The sequence below is a fragment of the Onychostoma macrolepis genome, chromosome 21 (genome assembly GCF_012432095.1).
Source record: "Onychostoma macrolepis isolate SWU-2019 chromosome 21, ASM1243209v1, whole genome shotgun sequence".
Classification (NCBI taxonomy): Eukaryota; Metazoa; Chordata; class Actinopteri; order Cypriniformes; family Cyprinidae; genus Onychostoma; species Onychostoma macrolepis.
This window is the reverse complement of record NC_081175.1, coordinates 26934107-26946222: the sequence shown is the minus strand read 5'-3', so window position 1 is coordinate 26946222 and position 12116 is coordinate 26934107. Positions and strand designations below refer to the sequence as shown.

The 12116-nt window shown below is 35.4% G+C and overlaps 1 protein-coding gene across 3 annotated transcripts in view; it reads right to left on the bottom strand.

Moving 5' to 3' along the window:
* ntng2b (netrin g2b) overlaps window positions 1–12116 on the bottom strand; it is a 76635-nt gene that overhangs the window by 15734 nt on the left and 48785 nt on the right. For all 3 annotated transcript variants that reach the window (XM_058759229.1, XM_058759228.1, XM_058759230.1), the window contains 2 exons: window positions 6187–6359; window positions 3789–3824 (listed from right to left, as the gene is read on the bottom strand). In XM_058759229.1, coding sequence (XP_058615212.1) covers window positions 3789–3824; window positions 6187–6359 — 209 coding nt within the window. The remainder of the gene's footprint in view (window positions 1–3788; window positions 3825–6186; window positions 6360–12116) is intronic.

Below are 12116 nucleotides of genomic sequence, written 5' to 3'. Positions count from 1 at the left end.
GTTAAATCAGTGCATGCAGTTTAATTATCATAAATACAGTGATTTTACATTTTTATTATTTTATTTCAGATAAAAATGTCTTCACATTTGCCATTTCAGTGCAACAAGTCGAGAATGAGAAAAACACGTGTGGCTGATATTGCTTGTCCATATTGCAGAAAGGATGCCAGTCATTTCAGTCATCTCCAAACTGCGTCATCAGTTTATCTAACCAGAGCACATTTGTAATATCAGAGGTCTTAAGTGAGATGCTGATAGATTATGAAGCTGCGGTTTCATGCAGATTGTCAGTATGCATGTGTTGGTGCATGTGTGTTTGCGTGTGTGCGCTCGTGTAGTTGCAGATGGCGCTCTGTTGGATTAAGGCACATTACATCATCATTAAGCTCTGCTAGTGCACTAAGGCAGCGACTTGCATAGTGCCTTATATGGCCTAGTATATTACTCTACGCGTTATGTTCTAGGTTACTACTTATCGCTACAACTACGGGAGCCTTTGAGAGTGACACTGTCCCACCTGTGTTCAAAGCTGGTGATTCTGTTATAGCTGTAGTGAATTCTTCAGCTGAAGTGTCAGTCACTGTTGGCATTCAAGACGAATAATAAGCATCTGAAAACAACACCTGCGGCTGAAACTACAGCAACACAGGGTCTTAAAGACAGACAGAGTCTAATTTCATGCTACGGTCCATTCAAAGTCAAATGTGGATAATTCTTCCTATCATATAATGTCCTGTTATTTGTTGCTCATAACATATCATATAATAAATATTATATCATATATAATAATAAATCACAATGCAGTTGTATGATTGTCAAGAGGAGGGATCATGTTTGTTTGTTTGTGTGTTTTGTATGTATCATATTAATCATTCACTTAAAATGAATATTTAACTGAATCATGGTAATTTCTCTGAATGAAAGCGAATTTATCATTCACTGACTGTGTTTTGCTGTGATGTCATTTCCTGTAGTGTTAGTGTGTACTGGTTTGTTCTACTTCTTGTGGCTATTTGCCCAACTGACCAACCAGCAGCCAGAGGATCAGACTCGCCGCTCTGACCTCGTAATCCCTGTCTGAACACACACACTGACCGTATAATCCCTGCGTGTGTGTGTGCAGAAGGACATTCATCCAGCACACATTAATAGGAACACACACACACACACACACACACACACACACACACACAGGCCTGCATATCATCTCCTTCTCTTGAACGTTTGAGCTTGTGTGTTTGTGTACGTGTGGTGTGTGCATGTTATGTGCTTGTGTGTGTGTGTTGTTCCCCCTGTGTGGGAGACCCTTGGACCCTTAGACTACAGGGGAGAGAAAACATGGACATGATCTATGAGTTTGATTTCTCTGGGCCATATGCTACACACACACACAACCCAAAAAGAGCCATGTGTTGATGCCTTAAAGCAGTGGTTCTCAAAATGTGGGGCCATCCGCAGAAAAAGAAAATAAATAAAACCATAAACAGCCAATGGACATAACTTAGAATGGGAGATGGATCGGTTTGTGAAAGCCGTAGATGAAGTCGCACAGACCCAGGCAGGTGCTGGTAATTCATATGCTAAATGTGGAAAACATGACGAGGCATATCTTGCTCTCGGCTTCACTCACCGTGTCTACACCAGATGCTACAGTTGTCGCGATGCGCCGCAACAGTCTATACTGAACGCGACAAAGCAACCGTTGCAAATCATTTGAACTTTGTATCAGTACGTTATATATAGAACGAGGCATCAGTTTAATGTTGGGGATTTGTCGTGTCCAGTGTAGACAGCGTCACTGATTATAATGGGTTCTACTGTATTTTGTCGCTGTGCAACGCAACAGAGTGAATAACAGTTATTCTCATTTTTCAATATTTCAAGTGATGCAGGTGGTTTTTTTTCCTGTAGGTTTTTAAATAAAACAAACATTCATTTTTCATAACGTTTAGTGAAAATATTTGGTAGTTTGAAGCGGGATGGGGATTCGTGGGGGGTTGGGTGCTCCAGATTTTTTTATAGGTTGAAGGTGTGGGGGGGGGTAGTTCACCCAACATCATTTCCTGTTGACTCCCATACTGAATCATGCTAATTTTCCTGAACGCATCAGATGCATCAGCATCATGTCGCTGGAAGGCCGTTTAAAGCTTTACGACGTTACACAAACGCTCTTAAAGTCCTGACATTGCAGCGTTCCGGGCTTCACTTTCACTAAGTGCTTTTCCACAGGAACACAGACAGTTTTAAAATTAGACTATGACTACGGCGACAGGACGGGCAGGGATCTACTCAGCATTTCTTGAAACATGCTCCGCCACAACGCATAAAGTCAAGCGAGTTTGAGAAAACTTTCTGGCAGAGTTAAACTGCATGTGTTTTGTAAAGCGTTCTGCAGTTATAAGTGCTTTGAGATCCTTCAGATCTGTGTTTGAAATACTTTCACACTTTCGCATACAAACACATCCTCGATCTACCTTCACCTTCACGGAGCTACACCCAAAATTCACACTCAACAAGTGTCAAATGCAACTGTAGTGAGTAATTGGCCAGTTAATCACTATTTTTATATATTTTTGTTTTGTCAGGTGTGGTAAAAAGTGAATTTTGGATCCTCCGCTCCAGTGTCCTGCTGTATATGTGATAATAGCGGCAATAATGGGCATCTAATCTAAAAGACAGCTGAAACTACAAGTAGCAAAATGACACGTGACCGTCGTCTTGTAGAGGTACCCATTAGAAACATTTACCAAGGTAAACATAGTCCCTCTGATAATGTAGTTATTATAGTTTCTGTTATTACTGTAAAATCACTATAAGCATTAGGTAAGCAGCTCGCTATAAATTTCATTATTGGAATTTTTTTCACTCTCTCTCTACTCACAATAGAAAATCATTCACATTAATGATTAATGAAAACATTTAAAACAAGTTGATGATGAGTTATGAAAGAGGTCTCTAAATAATGGTATGTATTAATATTTTAAATTAGCTTTTATTTTATATTTTCCGTTTTTTTTATAATAATTTTCTTATATGCTTGTCATTTTTATCATTTTTTACTTTTATTATTTAGTGTTTGTTCTTTCAAATTATTTTTACATTACTCTTTAATTCATTTTTATTTAAATTTTAGTACATTTTAAAGTGATTTTATTTCAGTTATTTGCAACATTTTGTTGTTTTTTATGTTACGTTTTTTTATACAATATTTCTATTTTTATTTCAGTTAACAAAAATCATTTTTAATGGTCCTAGTCAACACCGAGTTTTTATTGTTTTAGTTTCAGTTTTAGTTTTATTGTTGTAACAATAACTCCTGTAACTAAGGTGATTTCTGGTGAGTTTCTGTAGGGCTGTGCCTGAGATCGACCCACCAGCTGCACTGTTGTTTTCTGGGAAATCCCTTCTTAGATGTGGGCTGATATTGTGTGTGTTTAGTGCATGTGATGCTGTAGGCGTGTCTTCAGAGTGAATCTCTAATATTTCTTATTCTGTTTGAAGCCTCAAGGCATCACGTCATCTTTCCTGCTTCTCTCTGTTCCTTCCTCTGTATCTCCCTTTATCTTTCTTCCTCCTGCTCTCTGATGTTAGGCTGAATTGCGGCTAGTTTCAGCGTTCTGACGTTGATGAAAGCCACGGGCGGCCCATGAAAAATGAAGAAGACATAACGAGGGATGGAGCACAGAGACAATGAAGAAAGAGAGAGCGAGGGATGACTGACATATCAGAGAGAGAGGAGAGAGGATGAAAGACCCGTCCTCTCGTTTGTTGAGGGTTTCGGTACTTACTGGAACCAGAAGAAGAACCAGCCAATGCCTGAGAACCTGAAAGAGAGAGAGAGAGAGAGAGTGTGTGTCAGGGGCTTTGTTCCAAAACCTAGTGAGTGCTTTCTACATAGACAGCTGCCTTCTAAGGGAGCATCCTAACTGAAATGAAACATCATGAGTGACTGATTTGGAACATTCTATATCAGAAACGTTGCTAGATGTTAAAAACAAATCAACGACAAAATAAAAAAACATCCAAGCTTAACTTATTAGTATCAAAGCGCAAACGCACAGTGTAAATATTTTCAGTATTTTTATTTTTGTTATTACAGTTTTTTTTTTTTTTCAATCACTAGGACATATTTCTCAATACTTATGTCACTTTTTCAAAACTCTTCACATAGTCCTTCCCACATAGTACATCTTTCAGCTTGGCATATCTGTAAATTTCACATCCAAAAAACCAAAATACATCCAAAAATAAGAATTGTCCATTTTGATTTCATGTTGACCTTAATGGGCATATTTTAAATAAATTACGCAAATAATCAAACTGTGATTTTTCACTGCGCTCGTTGCAATGAATTCAGATATTCTGGCCTTTTTTGCCCAGAAAATTTGGCCAAATGAAGGCAGTGTAATTAGGGCGAAAAATGCACTACAAATGAAATGTATTATTTAATAAACACTGCAACATTCTATGAAAAACAAGAATTGACAGATTTAATTTAATGCTGACTTTAATGAGCATATATTAATATTAAATAAATATTAAATATATGCATATATGAAATATTAAAATATGAAATATTTTAGATCATAAACCTAATTAGAGAGCAATTTTAATCTGATTTTTTTTTTTTTCACTGTGCTCGTTGTAATGCATTCTGGTTTTCTGGCCTATTTTGCCAAAAATTTGGCAAAATGAAGGCAGCATAATTAAGAAATAGTGCCATACACATGAAATGCTCATTAAAACTCATTTATTTATAATAAACACTGCAATATTCCATGAAAGAGAATTATCAGTTTTGATGTTGGCTTTAATAAGCATATATTAAATAAATATGTGCATATATTGAAATAAAGTATAAAAACACCCTAACAGCAATTTTAATCCGATTTTTGACTGTGCTCGTTTTAATGCATTTTGGTATTCTGGCCTTTTTTGCCAAAAATATTTGGCCAAATGAAGGCAGTAAAATTAAGAAAGTGAAACACACTGATTTATAATAAACACTGCAATATTCCATGAAAAATAAGGATAGTCAGTTTTAATTTCATGTTGACTTGAATTAGCATATATTAAAAAGAAAACAATCTTGCTGCACTAGTTGAAATGCACTGAGGTTTCTGGCATCTTTGACCAAACGAAAGCAGCGTAATGAAGTCTTTTGGTTCGCTGTCTAGGTAGGCAGCTCACTAGGTTTTGGAACAGATCTAGTGTTTCCTGTTCAGACAGTGATTAGTGCAGATTTGGGCCGTTTTCTCCACAGAGGAACCTGTGCGTGTGTGTTTGGGAACATTTTGTAGGCTGGAACGCCGGTATGGCGGTGTGCGTCTGCGCTGCTCTCCTCTCTGTTCTCTGGGAATTGGGCCGCCACACCAGCAGTCTTGATCTTACTGTGAGCTGACAGGTCTGTGAAGTCTAAAAGGCTCTGCAGCGCTCGGGTGTGTAAGTGAAGTGTGTTGAGATCTGCAGTCTGCTGGATTCACCCGTGCGCGCGCGCGTGCGTGTGTGTGTGTGTGTGTGTGCTGCCCTAGATTATTATTTTATCATGAGTGCTGCTGGTAAAATGGAGGGATGTTGTGTTCCAAAGGATCTCCCTTTGGACACTGTACAGAAGGGAGGAAAAATGAAATTCGTGTTCATTTTCATCTCTGTTTCTCCTTCTATCTCTCTGTCCTCATCTGCCTTTTTTCCCCTTTGTCTTGCTTTTGTTTTATCTCTCATTTCAGTTCACAAGCGAGTTCCTCCTGATCGTTTTGTCCACATTTTCAGGGATAAATCAGATCCAGGCTGGTGGATAACCGTCCATCTGCTTTCTGTGTGTGTGTCGGAGTGTAAAGATCTCTGAAGCTCAGAGGAATTCCGGTCGAGGAATTCTGAACCCAGAAAATAATGAGGAGATTTCAGTGTGACGGGCTTAGATGTGAGAGTCCTGTAGTGCGGGATGATTTTAGAGATAATTAATTCAGTTTCATTGTGGAGTAGAATATGATAAAATGGATTGATCTAATTCATGAGGACCTGATATTTGCACACTGGAGACCAGGTGCAATTGATTTTATAATGCAGTTGCATTCATAACCATTTTATACCTACAATTAATGATTTTTCTCTGCTTCTATGTGTGTTTAGGTGTTTTTTGTAACATTTGGCATAGGGAAGCAAGATCTTCCTGTGTATTTGACTCACATGTGTTGGGGGATCCGTTGGGTGTTGGTAAATATGATCCTGATTTCCAGGTCTTGGCTTTGAATCCTTTTCTGCAGCGCTGGCAGTCCTGTCCAGTCGTGTTGTGTTCACATTGACACTGTAAGTTGCCGTCCACATACAAACACTGAGACGCGTGGAGATTGCATTTACACCTGAAAGACAGAAAGACAGGCAGACGTTTAGCAGTACTGCCAATACAGCGAATCTGAATGATTTAATGTGTTTTTGATTCTGCATTGCATTAATTTTAATGTTAATGTTAACGTCAGTCGTATTTTAGTATCATTTATATAATATTATAGTATTTATTAATATTTAGAATTAGTGTTTATTTTTATATTTTCAGTTCATTTTATTTTTAGATTTTAGTTTAGTTTTTAGTAATTTTGTTAAGTGCTTTTGTCACCTTTTTCATATTTTAAAATGTATTTTTACCTTTATTATTATTATTATTATTATTCCAATTTAGCAATTTTAAAACTTCAGCTTTTTAAAATTTCAGTTATTTGCCAAGGCAACATTTCTAATTTTCGTTGAAACTAAAACTATCTAAAGTTTTAGTTATTTTATATTATTATTTTTTTTTTTTTTTTTTAAAAAGTATATTTCTATTTAGCTTTTTTATTTCAAAGTTTTTCATCTAATGTTTTAATTTTATTTTATTTCAACTTCATTTAAAATACCTAAAAATATTTTAGTTTACATTTTAGTAATTTTATGTGCTTTTGTAAGGTATTTTTAATTTTTAGTTTTTTTATATTTTAATTTAATCCACTTTTATTTCAAATTTAGCAATTTTTGTACTTCGATTTTAATTTTATTTCATTTAAATTAGTTGACAAGGCTTTTTTCACCTAATATTTATATTTTATTTCAATTAACTTAAACCATTTTTTAATATTTTAGTTTTAGATTTAAGTAATTATAACAACACTGATCAATGTTAAAATTAATTTGATTGTGAACATAAATGTAATAAATGCTTATATTAATGTGCATGTGAATTTGATTCTTAATTACTTACTTTCCAAAATTTTTACTTTTGAAGAAAAAGGGCAGAGAAGAAATATTTTAGACAGTTGCTGTATGACATTTTGGTTTTTAATGATTTAATGTGGCAAAGTCATTAGGAAATGAATGAATATGGTATGAAGACCAGTAGAAGCATTTCAAACCTCCTGTATAAGCTGCACTCAAGCAGGACCGATGTTTTCAGAGATATAAATTACAGGTGTAAGTGTGTGTTGGCAGGTGGAAATGCATCAAGAGCAATGAACACAGGTGTGCTGCTGTAGATTGGGCCCAGTAAAGCAGAAATGAGCGTTTGTGTAAGACCAAATGGCCCTGATCCTAAATGAGACTCTTCCACCTGAGCAGCACTGTGTGTGTGTGTGTGTGTATGTGTGCGTTACTGTCGAGCTTCAATCCAGTTTGTTCCGCTGGAGTGAACATGGATCCATCAGCATCAAATATTCACAACATCGTCCTGTACCTTGAGCCAACCCTCATCTATCTCTCTCACACACTCTTTTTTTCTCACTTTTTCTTTTCCACAGCCTGTGACCATTTCCCCCCCTCTTTCTCCTTCCCTCCATCTCCTTTAACCTCGTTCTCTGACACCATCGCTCTTCCAAGATGTGGTTTAGTGTGTACTAAAGTGGTCTAGGTTGAGCTGTCCGGCAGTCTGTAGTGCGATGTGGTCTATGATTTATCATTTATACATTGTGTGTCAATGTGCAATATAAAAATCACCTTTTAAAAGCTTTACAAAGAACGTTTTATTCTCTAGTTGTTTGCCGGGCAGTTCGCCGACACATAGCGCCAATGTGCTACGAGCGTCACGAGTTTGAATCCCAGCTCGAGGACCTTTCCCGATCCCACCCCCCTTTCTCTCTCCCACTTCGCTTTCTGTCATCTCTACACTGTCCTATCATAATAAAGGCAAAAAGAAAGAAAAACATCTATGATCTATAGAAGTTTTTCTTCCAACAAATAAAAAATGTAATTGCAACTTTTTTCTCGCAATTCAGATTTTATATCGAGACTTTTTTCTTGCAATTGCAAAGTTATAAACTTGTTATTTAAACTTTAATTATTTAAACTGAAAAAATCTCCACCAGAGAATTAATAAAAGGTAATTGTGAATTTTTATCTGACAATTCTGACTTCTGAGTTTCTAAGTATCAATTTAGAGTTTTTTTTTCTTGTATTTCTGAAAAAAAGTCAGATTTGTTCAAATTAAACTATGGAGGCAGCATTATGGAAGCTTATTTTTGCAACGGAATAAAAAAATAAAGGTAATTGTGACTTTTTAGTTAACAATAATGACTAATTTTCTCACAATTATGAATTTATTTCTACAAATTTGGACTTATTCCTCACGGTTCTCAGAATTGAAAGATATAAACTCAGAATTGTGAGCAAAAAAGTCACAATTACCTTTTTTTTTTTTCTGTGGTATGTTTATATGATATGTAAAAGTAGTAGGTCATATAGTAATGTGATTGTGATGTCATGACCATAATGATTTCTGAGTCATTTTTGCAGTTTAGTTTGAACAAATCTCAATATTAGAGTCAAGCACTTATTTCAAAAGAGCAAGAACAATCTAGTTGTCCGTGATATGACCTTGTTAAGTCACTCTGAACTAACCAGGAGTTTCCCTAGTTGTTTTCAGTGGGATTTGCGGTGTGTTTCATGTGGTGTGGTGTGTGTGTGTTTGTCTCTCTGAGGGCCACTTCCCCTGAGCAGAGGTCCTGCTGGGACAAGGGTCTTCTGTAGTGCCCTGTGAGCAGCTGGGACAGCAGAATTACTCCCACCATCTGCTGCCCGCACCTCTCACGTATGTCTACAAATGCTGCGCTCACATTCTCTGATTAGTTTCATATCAGCTCAGAATGTACAACACACTCCAGTGCAGTCTTAACTCCGTAAAGCCTACTGTGTCATATCTGATGCGTCAATTTCTATAGCCTCTAAATGATCAAAATGAAACAATCCACTACATGCCTTGTCATCTATTGATAGTTTATACTTTTTTTTTTTTTTTTTAGCAAAAGGCCTTAGTGTAATTGCCCAAACGTCTGCCTTTAATTTTATGTCTAAAGTTTCAATAAACTGTTTCGTTTAAAAAAAGAGAGATGTCATGTTTACACGGAGGAAGTCAACATTTCTTCAAAACTGACCCTAGTTTATAGCTCTACTAATGTAGCCTTTCTATGGTCTTGCCACTAGTTAATGCAGTAATTTAAAACAGGTTACTTCAATAACAGCAAATATAAATAGATATGTTTCCATTGGGATACAGTATGTACAGATGCTCTGGAGGATGAACTTGACTCTCAGTTTTATATCCATTCCTGGTTTCCACTCCTTTGAATTTCCATTACTTTTCCATGTGTTTTGTTCTTTGTGATTACTGAATAAGGATTTGTAAAAATCATTTCAGACTGCACTCACAAATTGCACTTTCTAGCTGACTGAATATTTTATAACCGAGTGTAACTGGAAAATTTTGGATTCACTACAGAAATTCCCATGCCTTTTGAATATTTGATTATTTTTCATGATTGTTTTTTTTTTCAGGTCTGGAAATCACAATGTTAAAATTCCGTCGCATTTGTTTTCCATGATCATGGGAATCCTGTTAAATAATTATGGCCTGATTCCCAGAACAACATTATCATCTGACTCTATTCTGGTATGCAATGTTCATTTTTCACAATGCAGTCAATTCCTGATAGATTAATTCAAGCCCATGGGTTGTTGTCTTTAAAAATAAGGGTTCTTAGTTCTTAGGTTACTAAAAGATACATTATTGTTTTTAAAAAAGGATTTTTGGCTGATTAGGGTTCTTGAGTTGCTCTATTATAAATTCATGATTCAGGTTCTGGGTTCTTTGATGGTTTTCTAAAGAACTAGAGAATCAAAAGTTCTTTGTAGAATTTAAAAGGTTCTGCAATTACATCACAATTTTTGAATCTAATTGGAATCAGAATTGTAGTTGGAAGCGTCGCTGTCGTTCTGATTGTCTTTTTCTCAGTCTCTCTGTGAGTTATGGATTATGTGAGCGGTTTTACGATGAGCAAATCAAACAAACAAAACAAACATGAATCCACAGTGAGGCTCGGCAGACGCCAGGAACGCTCTCATTCTCTGATTTCTGTCTCTTCTTTTTCTCTTCTGTTCATTAGATGATAGAGAGCCGTTTCTCACTCACACGCATTTCCAGCAACTTATTCCGAGCCGTTAATTCCCTCAGAGAGAGATGGAGGTATATAAAGAGCAGTTAGAGAAATCTAATGAAGTAAACTGACCCTTTTGTTGTGCTCTGTTCTGACAGAAAATAGATCTACATTACATTTGTTTATGTCTTGTGGATTTTATTTGATTTTTCTTGTGCGTGTGACACATTCTTAGCTTCGCTACTGTAAATCTCTATTAGATTCAATTGACCCTTTGCTAAGCTCCACCCGATTGGTTCAAATCTTCCTTTGGAGATGTTTCGAACGATTAAAATGCTTTATAGATCATGTAAATGTCCTTAAAGTTTGAGTTCAAGGTTGTCTACAGTACATATTAATTATAATTAGCTTTACTTTAAAATAATATTTTGTGAAATTATTATCCTCATTCAGCGTGTGTGTCTGTTTCTGTTTGTATCTTCTTTTAATTGGACGTGATGGAGTTTTATTTGTCTGAACGGTGAGATCAAAACTGACTTAATACAAAGACTCCGTGGCTTTCTCTGCTTTAGTGCATAATAATCGTTTTTGTTTCTTGTTTCAATCAGTTTTAGTATTATTTATTTTAGTATTATGTATATATACCGTTATAGTAATTATTAATATTTTTAATTAGCTTTAATTGTTATGTTTTCATTTCAAGTTTTATTAGGTTTTGTTCTTTAATTAATCATTTATAAATAATCTTTAAATATTTATTTTAATAAAAACAACTTGTAGTAGTTTTAGTTTACGTTAACAACGCAAGTAACTGATCATTCAATTAACAGTCATGCATCTTAATCATCATAATCATGCTTTGATGTGACTTACTTTTTATATATATTTCTATATAGATTTATTGTAAGCTATACACTGTAAAAAGTAATAAGTTGACTTAACTTAAAAAAATTATTAAGTACATAATAATAATAATAAAAAAAAAGTTAAGTGAACTTGACAATTCAATCAACTTATTTTTTTTAAATTATCATTTACTTAAAAATTTTAAGGCAACGGGTTTCCTCAATTTTTTTAAGTTAAGTCAACTTATCACTTTTTACAGTGTAGCCTTAATTTTAGTTTTAGTAATTATAATACTATAGAATTTTTTTATTTTTATTTCATGAATTTATGATTTTTTAAATATAGTTTTACTTCACAGTAACAACACTACAGATCTTAATCATCACAATCACAGTGCTTTGATTCAACCGTTACTTTTTGTTTCATTCCACTTCCAAAAAAAAAAAAAAAAAATCAATACAACATTCTCAGTGTTGCCGCTGCTTTTCACACTCTAAACTCTCTCTCTTCCACTCTGTCTGGTTTGCTCTTCAGTCACGCTTCAGTGAGAGTGGTATTCCCTCCGCGATTCCTTCAACTCCCACTCATTCAAACTCCAGCCACACTCATTCCCATCTTTTCTTCAGTCTATCCACACATTTTTCCCATTCAGGCCAGTTGCTCACTAGCTTAACTGCATTTTCCAGAAGTGTCTACTGTACATGATGTGTGTTGTTGCGCTCATAGCGGGTTCCTGTTATTAAGCTTTTGTTTTTGTGTTGTTATTCAGGTAACTGCTCTGAACATGTTGACTGTGACTAATTGTGTATTCTGCTCGAATTGTTGCTCTGCAGTGTCAGTAGTTGAAGTGAAAGGGAAACTGAATGTTGAAGACAGTTT